The 15,198-nt window shown below is 42.6% G+C and overlaps 1 protein-coding gene across 10 annotated transcripts in view; it reads right to left on the bottom strand.

Moving 5' to 3' along the window:
- LOC107265723 (voltage-dependent calcium channel subunit alpha-2/delta-4) overlaps positions 1–15,198 on the bottom strand; it is a gene marked incomplete at its 5' end in the record, with an annotated part of 73,653 nt that overhangs the window by 19,028 nt on the left and 39,427 nt on the right. For all 10 annotated transcript variants that reach the window (XM_025082973.1, XM_025082974.1, XM_015735461.2 and 7 more), the window contains 1 exon segment: positions 9,897–10,118. In XM_025082973.1, coding sequence (XP_024938741.1) covers positions 9,897–10,118 — 222 coding nt within the window.

The raw sequence follows: 15,198 nt of genomic DNA, 5'->3' as shown, positions 1-15,198 counted from the left end.
CGGTCTTTACACATGTTGTCATCGGAGGTATCATCTTCCAACGAATTTCGTATTTTCGTATTTCATTATGCCAGTGTTCAAACTCAAAACCAGCGTCAACTTTCCACATAGAGCATATTGACAATAACTCATTAATAATAATCACGGTAAAAGCTTAATAATAAACATATAGTATTAGAATACTATTAGTACGTTCAATGTAAGTACATAGGAATTCCTGGTATGGACCCGCCAAGTAGTACTCGATCCCCCAAAAAAACACTTACGTGTAAAAAACTACGCTAAGTACAGGAGTGCTGTATATTCCTCTAATAAAAAGTATTGATATCAGATTATTGACGTCAAGTACTGTAACGTTCCGACCTTATACCCCCCTATCCTTTATCCTTTTTCCTTCCCAATAATCATTCTCGATGATGGATACGTCAAGAGCCCCACATAAGAGTGCATAGCGCATTGTGGATGTGCATAACAGTATCTGAGAGAACTCCTCGAATCCTAGAATTCTTCAATAATCCTATCGACCTCTCACAGCGACGCCGATAAAGGAAAGAGAATATAGGACCTTTAATTCTCTAATATTGCAGAATTCCCTTGAATCTAGTCACAGCGACAGTCATGAGGATATAATATTAGAAATTATTACCTTTAACATTCCTAGAATTCGAAATACAGTCGACAGACTAAAATCAAAACAAACAAGTGCCCAGACGCTATAAGCTGGCACGCGCCGAATACAATAGAAATAAAAGTAAGCCGGTACTGGAAGAAAACCGCTAATCGAATCAGTCAAAACAAATAATCAAATCAAACCGTAGATTAAAATATTGAACCCAAAAAGCGACGTTAACACCTCGGGTGGATAAAAATCGTTATCCCCACTAGTTTTAACGTATTCCTACCGAGGATATAAGCAGCGGCTTCCTCGATAGGATCATCAGTCGGTCCACTCGTATCTATCTAGACGAATTGACAAGACCCTTGTACACCACAAGACGACAAGAAGCCAGTAAAGATTTGGAAAGTGTAAATTATCAAAAAGCTAGGAGAAAACCAATCCTCTGTTCCAAAGCGAACCAGTGAACAGTGTTGTACTGCAAACTGTGGGAACTCATCCTCGGCAGATCCTGGTCTTGGAAAGCATTGTGTCTCCACCCTGTATCAGGAAATCTGCCATCCTTGTAGATATTCTGCATCAAAGGCATTGTGCTGGAGCTGTCAGAAATCGACCACTACAGAACAACCACACTCCTTAAAAAGCTCAGCTCCCAATATCATTGTGATTAATAGCTGTCTGAGTCGAACCTATCCCTAAGATAAGGGATTCAGCAAACGGGGTTCATTGTGATCTCCTGTGGGTACTGAATCATTATCATCCGAACCAATAGCTGAAACACGGTCTTTGGACGCATTGTGCAATCTGCTGTATTGTGGTTCCAGCTACTTCTCTCCAATCCAAAAGGCTAGCAGAGAGAATAAAGTAAACAAAAACACTTCTTGTCGCCTGTGGTATTACAGGCAAGCTAGAGACAATTGTAAAGTGTGTGCATGTGTGTGAGAGAGAGCAAAATAGAAGATTAAGGATACCTAGTCTGTAATTTATAGGACAATATATCATTATTTTATTTTTTTAAAACCTCCAGTGTCTAAATTGTTTCTAAAGACGCCTGCCCAGTGCACAAACCCTACAAAAAGTTTCGTGATTACTAGCACACAAAAGTCACGAAACGTCTCAGTACATAAGTCACTACATGTTTGCCTATTATATGATCTAGCACTGGCGCATCATTTTAATTGTATTTTCAAATTTCTTATAACATTTTCCCTACTCTTTTACTTTACTACTGCTTCCCATAGTTGATTATGATTTAATGGTCATTTAATAATTAATAAGACTTTAGGTGATTCCTTATCGAGTACTACTTGGCGGGTCCGTGCCAGGAATTCCAAAGTACTACTTTGAACTTACTAATAGTATCCTAAAACTATATGGTTGTTATTAAGCTTTTACCGTGATTATTTCTGACGAGTTATTGTTAATAAGCTCTACATAGAAAGTTGACTTTGGTTTCGAGTTTAATGACTGGCATAATGAACGTAAATTTATGTCAAGAAATGCACGGACCCGCCAAGTAGTACTCGATAAGAAATCACCTAAAGTTATATTAATTATTAAATGATCATTAAATCATAATCAACTACGGGAAGCAGTAGTAATGTAAAAGAGTAGGGAAAACGTTATAAGAAATTTTGAAAATACAAATAAAATGATGGGCCAGTGCTAGATCATATAATAGGCTAACATGTAGTGACTTATGTACTTGGTCTCAATAATCTGATATCAATACTTTTTATTAGAGGAATACACAGCACTCCTGTACTTGGCGTAGTTTTTTACACGTAAGTGTTTTTTGGGGGATATCACAAGTTTTTGTTGCTCAACGGGACATAGAAGCTCTAAGCATTGAAATCTATATTTTTACAGATATAAAATGTATTATGATGTCACTAATCAGAAAAATATATTGCGTCGTCGAATATATTTAATGGCATATAAATATAATTTGTAAGTCCCTTTCTTTTAGAAATGCATAAAGATATATACAAATTTTTTAATGAAAATGTAATCTTCAGTGCATATAAGCATCGTTAATGGTGTCCAGCTTGTTGAAGCCGTGTGGTAGACGTAAGAGTGGAGAGTGTGCTGGATTATTTACGTATCTCAGGCGGTGCGAACAACAGAGAGGATAATATAGTTTGAGCTAAGCGCCAAAGCGTCGCTCGTTGCACACTTTTATCGATACCCTGGACTTCCACGTGCAACACTTGGACACAGGAAACTACGGAGAGGAATACCTGGACACCCTGGACTTCTACATCTAACACCTAGATACAAGAAACTACGGAGTGGAACACGTGGACACCCTGAACTTCCATATCCAGTACTTAGTGTGACGTGAATTTCGGAAATTCAGTCACAAAGATTGCTAGGAATAAGGAAAAGACACAATCCACCTGCAACGATCCTCCAAACGTCAGTCACCCGACATTCCCAAAGACGGCTTTGCTTGTCTCGCTTACCGTTTAAGCACTCTGTTTCCGCTTATCGTCCTTTCTGCTTATTTCTATTCCGTCTTTCTGCTTTTTTAGTTTTTTATTTTTTATTTTTGAGCTTTCCTATTCGTACTGGCCTACCTTCTTTACCGTCCGGGGCAAATCTACGTCAACACCACGAGCACGAAGCTGACCGCCAACGAGAGTTCCTGAGCTACCGGACGAGCGATCGACAGAGGCTGGACCAATTTGCTGTTCGTTCCGGAGGACTTCCGTGGAGCCAAGGAGACCCGGGATGGGATCCTTCTAATACTTCTGCCGGCCACCCATACGGACCGCAAAAAAGGGCCTTCAACACTCGTGCCGCCGATAGGAGGAAAAGATAATCCTCTATCGTGCCGCCCAGTCGTCGAACGTTCCCTAGCGCTGCTGTTATCAGTGGCCCCCGGAGAAGAAACCAGGGCCTACTTTTCGCTGGATCCTGCTGCTCGCACCGAGGACTCACGATCGGCCGCACAAAGTACTCCCGCGCTCAACTCAGCCCTCTCCGCCTATCTTCGGACTCGAGCCGCCTAATGCTTCATCTCTGGCTACCGTCAAGCGTTAGATTTACCTCTTTGGTATTATTATATTTTGCTATCGCTCTACCCTTCGAATTAGGAATCATTAATTTATGGAGGGGGGGCCCCTAGGGCTCTTCCTCTAGCGACGAATTCTGGCTCGTTCACTTACGTTTGGAGCATCTCAGCTGGTGGTCGCGTGAAATAATCCGTACCAGTGAACTAAGAGCAGCCGATATCCGATTTATCTTGTATATTATATTGAAGGAAGGAAATATTGAAGGACGAATATTATATCGAGAACTCGCCTTCTTTTCTGGGTTTCATATCTTATATAGTGGGTGAGACCCTTTCGCTACCTTTATTGTGGAGATTTTGTGAATTTAATTGAAGTAATCCCGTCTAGGCTGTTTGTCTCGACGGCAAATTTTCTCGCTTACCGGGACTGAATGTCTTTCCAGTCCCTCTAAGTAAAAGAACGATAGTGCCGGATACCGTTATCTTATTCAGATTTTCTTTTATTATCGTAGAGTATCTATTGTATCGAATATATAGTAAATAATTGCGTGTTGCTGTAATTTAGTGCTTTGGAATTGTCGGATATTTTTTAAGTTACCGATCCTCTTCTCGACCACGTGGAAACACCTAGGGCCCCGACGTCTCCGACTTGGCCGTTTCCCCGTAGAGTCTGTCTGGTTGTTTTAATCGAATATCTTTTTGGCTTTTATATTTTTTCCGGCGTTATATGTCGCTTTATTATATTGAATTTCAACTCTCGATATTTCTTTTCTCGGCCATGTATTGCTCATGTATTTTTCGCTTTCGTTATTAGGAATGGCATCCTCCTCGTTGACTAATTAATATCTCAATTTTTGGAAATTCGTAGTTACCGTCCTACAGCTGTATTCATAGTCCGTCCTTATCTTAAGGATGAAGGACGCTTTGATGAAGGCTTCCTTCAATCTCCAAGGCGTCTATGTTTCATAGTCACACCTCGGCTCTTCCTTCCAGAAGGACGGTATATTTTAGGGACATGTAATTGCCTATGGTGGCAGGACTGGCCGCCACCTCAGTCCCTCTTTGTCTATTCGAGCGACATTTTTTCAAAGAGTTTGAAATAGGGATCGCGTACTTTATACTATAAATTTTCTTTCCAGGTGTTGACTTTACGCAGCCCAGGTAAAATTAAGAAAAAACAACAATGCGTATTTCTTTTACGTTTCGACCCTCATTGGGATCATCTTCAGAAAGGTTTTATTTCTAAGTAAACATGTATGAAAGGTCTCGAGCTTCCTTGAGGATACCTTCTGCACTGTGATTGGCTATTTCGTTTGATATGTCTAGTGCCACAAGCGGCCCGAGTTAGTAGCTAGCCCAGCTCAGGCAGCAAAGATGTATCTTATCAGTTATTGAAATTGTCGGCTGGTTTTAATCATCAGTTTTCTTTCCAGGTGTTGACCTTACGCAGTCCACGTAAAATTATGAAAAAAAGACAGTGCGTATTTCTTTTACGTTTCGACCCTCATTGGGATCATCTTCAGAAAGGTTTTATTTCTAAGTAAACATGTATGAACAATCGTTGGTTAGATTGTGTAAAAAATAGTAGGCCAAACCAACAAGAGTTTGTGTGTTACATGTAAAGGCAGGATTAGCCAAAAGTTAAAAAGAGCCATAGCTGATCTATTAACTATGGCTTTAGGGTTGGCCTACTATTTCTTACACAATCTAACCAATGATTGTTTAACAGTTCATACATGTTTACCTAGTAATAAAACATTTCTGAAGATGACCCCAATGAGGGTCGAAACGTAACAGGTTATGTAAAACGTAAACGCACTGTCTTTTTTTCATAATTTTACGTGGACTGCGTAAGGTCAACACCTGGAAAGAAAACTGATGATTAAAACCAGCCGACAATTTCAATAACTGATAAGATACATCTTTGCTGCCTGAGCTGGGCTAGCTACTAACTCGGGCCGCTTGTGGCACTAGACATATCAAACGAAATAGCCAATCACAGTGCAGAAGGTATCCTCAAGGAAGCTCGAGACCTTCCTTGAAATAAGGAGGCCAATAAGGCTCCCTGTTCTGTAAAGGAAGGTCTATGAAACGCGAAACGAGGAACAAGGGATCTTTATTCCTCAAGGAACGACTATGAATACGGCTACTAGTGTAATATTTTCGATACCTTACGCTACTGGCCGAGTGTAGAGTCACCTTTTTTTTGCGCGTACTCGCCTGATGCGAGAATAAAGGACGCACTGCTTATCAGTGGTGTACCTAGTATTAATTTATTTTTGCCGATTACTCTATTCTTGTGATAATTTTTCGAGAGCTTGCCATTTCTTTTGACTAATTTATGTTATTTGCACTGTCTGTGTTAATTTATGGAAGTGTATTTTATACCTGTGTGTTAATCGCCATATTTATATCGTCGTGTTCTGACTCATTCCAATTGCCGGGAAATTTCGCGAGTGAACTTGTTCCGTGTTTTCGTACCGATACGAATTTAAGCCTATGTTTTCGCGTGTATTTCGTAGTTTCCTAATTATCGAAATATCGTCTAACGTATCTTTTGTGCCGGCGCGGATTCGTCCCGCTGCCGTGTCGTATCGCCACAAGGCCGTAGTCCCTCGCTAATTCCGCGTTTCGTTTTAAGAATTTTAGTTTATATAGAATCCATCAAGAGCCTTTCGCTTTGTACTATTATTTAAAGGATTTTGTTATCTGATTTCGCTTTCGCACCTTAGTGTATCTGACTAAAAATTTACTTTAGCTTTTTTGCTTTCAACCCGCTGTAGTTTCCTATATGGCTTGCATGCCGCTTTCTTGCTTTTTCTAATATAGCTTCGGTGCGTTAAACCTACTTATTTTTCTCTGCTATCTTTCTCTTACCTATTCTCTTTATCGCATGTCTATTCCTTCCCCCATCTAGCCTCTTGAACGCGACGACGCTCTCCCAGGTGAGCTAGCCTCTGAACCGGGTATAATTATTGAACTTTTCGTCGACCGCTTGATTCTCTCTCTCTCGCTTCAGCTTTACCTTTCTTCGCGTTTCCCTTTCTTATGGCCACGACACTCTCCTAGGTGAGCTAGCCTCTGAACCGGGTGTAATTTTTCGAGTTTTCATCGACCGCTTGATTCTCTCTCTCTCTCGCTCCTGGTTTTTTTCTCTCTCTTCGCGTTTCTCTTTCTTACCTTGGCGGTGTCGCCGTTTTAGTGTTTCGTTCGTTACCCATTTGGCGGAGTCGCCGTTTGTGAACCTGTCTCTTTACGTTCTTGGCGGAGTCGCCGTTTACTACCTTTTCTCTTTTTATCTTGGCGGAGTTGCCGTTTATTACTGTTGCTCTTTTCTATCTTGCCCGAGTCGCCGTTTACCTATCTTTCTCTTTCTATTTTGGCGGTGTCGCCGTTTATCGATCTTTCTCTTTTCTCTCTTGGCGGAGTCGCCGTTTACTACCTTTTCTCTTTTTATCTTGGCGGAGTTGCCGTTTATTACTGTTGCTCTTTTCTATCTTGCCCGAGTCGCCGTTTACCTATCTTTCTCTTTCTATTTTGGCGGTGTCGCCGTTTATCGATCTTTCTCTTTTCTCTCTTGGCGGAGTCGCCGTTTACTACCTTTTCTCTTTTTATCTTGGCGGAGTTGCCGTTTATTACTGTTGCTCTTTTCTATCTTGCCCGAGTCGCCGTTTACCTATCTTTCTCTTTCTATTTTGGCGGTGTCGCCGTTTATCGATCTTTCTCTTTTCTCTCTTGGCGGAGTCGCCGTTTACTACCTTTTCTCTTTTTATCTTGGCGGAGTTGCCGTTTATTACTGTTGCTCTTTTCTATCTTGCCCGAGTCGCCGTTTACCTATCTTTCTCTTTCTATTTTGGCGGTGTCGCCGTTTATCGATCTTTCTCTTTTCTCTCTTGGCGGAGTCGCCGTTTACTACCTTTTCTCTTTTTATCTTGGCGGAGTTGCCGTTTATTACTGTTGCTCTTTTCTATCTTGCCCGAGTCGCCGTTTACCTATCTTTCTCTTTCTATTTTGGCGGTGTCGCCGTTTATCGATCTTTCTCTTTTCTCTCTTGGCGGAGTCGCCGTTTACTACCTTTTCTCTTTTTATCTTGGCGGAGTTGCCGTTTATTACTGTTGCTCTTTTCTATCTTGCCCGAGTCGCCGTTTACCTATCTTTCTCTTTCTATTTTGGCGGTGTCGCCGTTTATCGATCTTTCTCTTTTCTCTCTTGGCGGAGTCGCCGTTTCTCGACCTTCCTCATTTCTATCTTGGCGGAGTCGCCGTTTATCAATCTTTCTCTTTTCTACCTTGGCGGAGTCGCCGTTTATCGCTTTTTCTCTTTCCTATCTTGCCGGAGTCGCCGTTCGTATCGTTCCACGTCGCTCCTCTTGGCGGTGTCGCCTTACCTGTTTACTTTTCCCTTTCGTTGTTTCGAGCTTTCCCGCGTTTTCCTCAGAATTTCTAAGATCTCGAGTGCCCTACACTCGCGGAGTTCTCCCCGGAGACCACCTGGCGCCCAACCCCATTGAGTTTATCGCGTATCGGGACTTTTGAATATCGAAATTTATAGAGAGAGAATCATACGGCGTTTTGTTTACGGTTCCCTACTTTCCGAATACCTTTTATCGTCTATCTAATTTCGTATTGAGATTTTGTTTTTGGGGAATAACGTCACACTAGATACAAGAAACTACGGAGCGGAACACCTGGACATCCTGAACTTCCACATCTAACACCTAGATACAGGAAACTACGGAGCAGAATACCTGAACACCCTGAATTTCCACGTCTCACACCTAGATGTAGGAAACTACGGAGAGGAACATCTGGAAATCCCATATCTCTAAAAATTGTCACCTAAAATACAAGGAACTATGTCAAAGCACACACGTACGTACACGAATACACACGCGCTCCACATGAAAGTTTTAATAATTCTATACTATTGTGAAAGCAGCCTTATATTAACTGGAAATTCGGTGTAAACGGTAGCTTCACGTACAAACTGTATTTGATTGTGTTGGGTATTCGTAAATTACCAACACCATCCAGAGTATAAATAGGTAAAGAAGGCAAAGCAGTCAGCGCCATCTGTCGTGTAAAAAAGTAGATGGACGTGCGAAGACGATGACGACGACGACGGAACTGAAATAAAATCATCTCGCTCGCCATCTCAATACGCCATGATCTCATACACTAATCATATTTTGAGTATTAATTGAACGTGGTGGCAATCAATTCAGAACCTTCAATTCCTATAGTGAATGTATCAATAACTTTTTCTCATGTATCGCGGTTAATAAGATATTTCGTTCCAAACACAGGTATAAGGGTTGACTCAAGTAAAAAGTCTCTGCGAGCTGTGCCCTGTACAGCCGGTTGCCTGCACTTGGTTGCCTTAACATATGAGGCACTGTCCATAATCAAAATTTTAGACTTGGCTAAATTCAATGTACGGCCATTAGCGACGACATGTAATACAGAGAGACTGAAAGAGAGAGAGAGAGAGACTTTCTGCGGTACTTTTTCTTGTACTTTTTCCGGGACTTTTTCTAAAACTTTTATCAGTACTGTGTTCCGGACTTTTACCGGTATTTTTTTCCAGGACTTTTTCAGAATTTTTCCGGTACACTTTTATCGTCCACACCAAGTTACATAATACTTGTAGGTGACAGATTTCAGATTTATCTACTGCGACAGATCTTAATATTTCTTACATTATCATAGGATATTGCAGTTTTTAGTCAGTGCGTGACTGTTCTCAGCGCGTGACATCTAATAGGCATGGCTTCGCTTGGCTTCAATCTGCCGATAGCCAACAAGAAACAAAAGCGAGGAAAAAAAACTCAGAGTTCGTAGGTGGCTACGTTTCTGTTTACGCCTCGCTCTGATTGGTCAAATTTGACCTGCTCCCGTTTAAAAATCAAGAGTTTCCGGACAAAAGGAAGGTCATTTTCGTGATCAGTTCAGTTTTCAGATCAGAACACCGCCATACCCCGTTGGTCAGGTAGTTTCGGAACACCCTATAGATATTGTTTCACAGCATTCCTCCGGTTACTCTAATCCTTTCTAAAATACCAATTCCCTTTACTTTCATTGTGTACTCAAGATTCCGATGGCGATCATACTTCAACACCCAAGAATTAAGCAACAGAACAACAATTTGGTGTGCTCCAGCACTGAAAACCGGCAAGAATTCCAAAAATAATGGATTCATTCTCCACGTTCAGTTCTTCGGTCTAAAACGCGTCGGACGTAACAACAACACATAGAAGGTACTCACAGTAATATGAATCCTTATCTGGCTTGCTCGCTTGTTTATGTTGCGAGCTGCGACTCTTTGGTCTTAAAGACATCCATTTCCAACCTGGTCGACCAGTTCGAGTCAGAAAATGAAGAACACGCTCCTCTGGGGTGGAGAACCATTTTTCGGATCCTGCATTATATTCACAGTATACCCAATCTGGATGTATTTTCCACTTGTTGCCTTTGAAGTATTCAGTTACTGTAAACAAATAATAATTCATATCATAAGTATAATTATAATATAAATATTGTATGGTTCAAATTTATTTCTACACGAAATTATGTCGTGTATGTTATGACATGATTCTCCCTAATCTCGCCACAAAACACTAGAATCAGAGCTCCCTCTTGAACCAAGCTTTTCACGACAATCTACTAGCGATCTTCCACCTCAAAATTACTGTTAAAGTTCTCGTTTGTGAACGTCTATTAGCGTCCTTTAGCGTTGCCTGTCTTATCTTTTTCTCTTTCTGTTATGCTATACTGCAAGGTTCCCAAACCACCTATCGCGTGAAGGAGTCGCGCAGCGATACCCACCGCCAAGCGTCCTAATACAGCAACCGGCCACAAGAGGGACTGACATACCAGCAAGCAGAGGCGGGTCAACGTGCCAATAAGCCTTAAACTTTATTTGTTGCAGAATCCTGAAAAGGAAGCGAAGAGGCGATAATGCAGCGGTATTAATCCCGCTGCTGCACCAATTCCTATTTTTGCTAGCAGAGTACGTTTAGGAGTTAATTAATCCTACGCCTAAGTTGTCACCTGCAACTATTACCTCACAGAACCTATCACGAAAGTGTATTAGTTCTTTCTCTACGGTGGAACTCAGAATTTGTCTGTGACGGATTGAATGAGTTTCAATCCGTCCTGATTCCTGACCAGATAACCGCTGTTTTGTGGGGCGCGTCCTCTTTAACGAAAAAGAGACAGCGTATTTAATTTCTAAAAATGTGTTAATATTGTAACGAATTTGATTCAATAAACAAGGATTACAGGATAAGGAAATTTAAATCAAACCACGTTTTTTGAGCTATTCAGATTTACGTTTATTTATGGCTCAGAGAGGAAAGTCTGCGAGGCGTGAACCTCAGAACAAAAACCTCTCACAAATAATGAATTTACGATATATACAGTTATTTAGTTTATCAAATCTATTTCACGTGATAACTATCATGAAGACGAAATCTACAGTAGGAATGATGTTAGGTATGAACTTATTGTATACTTATTTATATCATGCAATATGATATTATGGTTATAAGTCGCTGGCGACTTCACAAGCATTGCGCTTGTGGTTAGGTATCACCGTCTGATTCGGTATACTTGATAGTTTGTTTTATATGATGCGTAGGTAATTCGGCTGACGACCTGTGGTCAAGCGTTGCGCTTGCTTGCTACTACAACCGGCTTTGCCGGTGTGCCTGGCGGGACGTACCGCCCTTGATATTGTACTTACGGCTATTGTTCAGCTCACCAGCATGTAGACGACTCCAAAGGGTTGACATCCGCACATCACGAATTCCGAGTAATGATCAAATCGCCCTTAATTCCCTTAGATCACTCGTTTATCCCGGAAACGCACAGACAAGGGTTCACGAGTCCCACGACTACTGCCCTAACTCCCCTTGGGGCCCGGCTAGTGTTATCCTCTCCCCCCTTAACGCTCGCCCGAGACACAAGCTAGAACCACGGCCGGCCGCGTGACGCGTGTGTTCGTATACACGCGCGAGTGACCGTTGGTACCTGGGCACCTTTAAACTACTCGTTCGACTGAACAACCGCTACGACCAAACATAAGTTGTGCTTCCGATAGGTTGCATGTTGTGAATCACATTATGGATTTAGTAACGCGCCAACGTCAGAAGCGACGGAATGGTTAAGCTGCGACGCGGCCCATTCCATCCGCTAAAAATTATGGAAACAAAGGAGACACATTACCGATACCATGGCGAAATATAGAAAAAACCCTTTGGTTGATGGGTCTCTTAAAAATTCCAACAATAAGATATATAAAGTGGGCAGCCTTTCGGGTCGTCAGACGAAGTAGTAGAGCATCATGTGAAGTGTTATTACGGAAACTTAGTCGAAGTACTAACCTCATCCTCGCGTCCTTCGTATTCACCACGATAACAGTTTTGATTTTAATAGTGTATTCTAAAATAATCATTTTATTATCAATAAATCTTTTTACTTGTTTTCGATAGTTAAGTTCCAACTTTTTACTCACGCAACAAATTCCAAAATTATCCGACTCCCGAATAACCATTCAGTAATCAAACCCGTGGATCTAAAATTTAGATTCACAACACAGAGCAGACTGACCAGGTATTAATTCCTGATCTTCGGCTACAATGGACTTCCCCTTAGAACAGCCATGGACGAATATTAATTCCCGCACTTGATCTGGCTCCATTCTTCAGCTAGGAGAGTCGCGAAACTGTAACATTGCTCTTTATGCTAACAATAAATCGTTTATTATAATCAATCTCTGTTCTCAACAGCGCACGCCACCCCTATTCATAGAAGAATCAGAATCCACAAAGTATTATGCAAGGCCTAATACGTTACAATACCTTATATCGACTCTCGAGTATCTCTATTATGACCGAAGGGCGTGAAACCAGGACGCCACCACTATGGAGTTTTGGGAAATATTCAAATTACGCTTTGTTGCGGCTGCTGTTTTTTTGAAGTACCGATATTAGATGGATGACTTCGGAGGGAATAGACCAATGAGGCTTGTCCTGAGCGAGATGTATCCGCTGATCCCGCCGACCTGGATTTCACCGGGATCCTAATGCTGTCTTAAAATCCAAGAAGCCTTGGAGCACCCGGGACGGTACTCCGCTGTTTCCGTCGGCCGACGAGAACTGCCCTTTGGGCCCATCCGCCGCCGATAGGGCCCGCAGGGAGATGATGTTTGCCTCCCGGGCCCGCAGGGAGATGATGTTTACCTCCCGGGCCCGCCTAAGGCCTGCTGATCGCCTACGACAGCCTCCTCCGTTTGGCGGAAAAGCCGCCTGAGGAACATCAACCCGCAAGGCCCAACGTTTTTGAAGGCCATGCCGATAGGACCGTCGTTCGTCTTTACTCCACCGGGAAACGCTCGGGAGAACTCGGCTGTTTCCATCAAGATTCGTCCCGTTTCGGTGACGTTCCTGCCTCACCTGGGCCCGCTCGCCTACGTTCGCTGAACGAGTTATTCATTGTCATGCGAAGCTTTGAATAGTGCACTTGTGGCTAATTTTCCTGGTGATAAAGAGAGAGGGAAAAAGAGAACGATTACTTCTTGCTACCTTACTGGTTTTCACCGCTTTTTGCTGCCTTTGGCTACCTTTTTCTGGGGACTTTATTGCTTTCATTTTCTATTGGTGACATCTATCGCTTTCCTTTAATATCTTCTGCATTTTCTTTTTGAATATTATAGGACAAATGCACAGCTGAGCCGTCCGTTTAGCCGTTAGCACATTCCCTTTTCGTTATCGGGCGAATGTCTTTCCGCCTATTGTAAATAAAAGGACGATTGTGCCGTTCAGAACTTCGTATTACTGAGTTTTTCCGATTATGCGCTATTCTTGTATTGATTGCGATTTATACTCCCTCTGATTACTAAACATTTCTGGAATCTTCGCCTATTTATAAGTCCTTAGCTTGATTCTCTCTCCCTTGCCTCTTTAACGCCGCGACGCTTCCAACGAGATATCCTCTGAAGCGGCGTACTGTTTGACACAGGTTAATCTGGTTTTATATGATTTTTCCGAGTTCCGGGTAACCCTTAGGTTTAGTTTCGTTTCTTATCTTTCTTTCTTAACCGTGTGGCACCTATCTGTTTCGATTGGCCGATTTGCCCTTAATGCGTAGTTCGCCTGATGGCACTTTTTAGATTTAGTTCGTCTAGAGGGGTATTTAGGTGTAGTTCGCCTGGTGGCAAACGGTTACCCTGAACTGACTAATCTTTCTGTTGTTTCTTGCGGTATTGACCACGAGCCAAGAGCTCGTGCTACTCCTTCGAAAGTACTGGCAGCCAAGACCTCTATTTCGCCTAGACCACGTACGTTATCGTATTCCCTTTTTTTGTGTATGACTATAACGTGACTGACTATAATGTTGCAATATATATATTATGATGTGGTGAATTGCACACGTCGGATCCTCCCAACAGCAGCATAGCTCTTTTCTACTGACGGACCTGTCAGCCCCTGGGTTGCTAAGGACACGCAGGAATCGCGTAAATTGTGCGCCGGTCAGTCTCGCATTTCCCAGTGAGACTAGATCGTGAACAAATACATCACAATATATTGTAACAAAAATGTTATTCTTCTGTGCAGACTCCTCCTCGGCTCCTGGCTCGAGGGTACCCACTCGCCTCGAGCGTTACTTATCGCGTATATCCCGTGGCTCGGAGCCATTGAAAACCATCTACGAGGATCAAGCACCAGGGAAGGATTGAGAGAGAGTGGCAAGGTTGCTTAGGTAGCGGAACGCGGGGAAGGCATGGGCAAGAGGACTAGCTGACCCAGACTACCACGTAGGGATTGAATACCAGCCAGCTATCCTGACTACGTTTATCCAGACCTCGGTGCAGTCCTGTTACACGGATAGTCGCGAGGCCCATTTGACAGCGGTGGTGCCCCCTTCCTCCATCTCCGCGGATGCATTCTGGTGGAGATTTGATAGGCCATGGTGAATGCATTATTGTCCGGCGCAACAGCTATCACCCAGCACAGTACCACCGAGCAGTGAGGCCCCGAGAGGGCCGCCAACATCGTATCCAGAGAAGGCACCAAAACCCTGCGATGCCCGAACTGCGGACCAATGTCAAAACGCGTAGTGCTCTCAATTCAGCAGTCGAGCCAATCCCCGAGGCCCTGGAAACCCACCGAGGAAAACAACAACCCGAAGCTTTGAAGATTTCACCACTTTGAGCTAGGTTACAGTTGAGAGCGTTTGCGAATTTTGTGATTGGAGTGAGTAATTTTCGAGTGAATATTTGGATTATATCGAATGCAGATTTTAAGTGAGTACGCTTTCGAGTGATTGAGTTATCCCTTTTAACTTTTTCCCTACCCTCTTTTCTTTTGCACCCTTATAGTTAGTAGATTACTTCTAGATGTAGCGTCTGTATGTGGACCGGCATTTTGCGTTAGTGGTTTTTTGGATTTAGACCAGCCTTCTGTCCACAATCTTGAGGCCGAATAGTATATTACGTGCATCGTAGAGTTAATACGTGTATATTGCACTCTTTTTTAGCCTGCACTCTTATACCCTTCTAACCCCCC

This window comes from Cephus cinctus, unplaced genomic scaffold, assembly GCF_000341935.2.
Source record: "Cephus cinctus unplaced genomic scaffold, Ccin1 Ccin1_scaffold0235, whole genome shotgun sequence".
Lineage (NCBI taxonomy): Eukaryota > Metazoa > Arthropoda > Insecta > Hymenoptera > Cephidae > Cephus > Cephus cinctus.
Note: the sequence above shows the minus strand (reverse complement) of the source record. Positions and strands in the feature narration are given on the sequence as shown.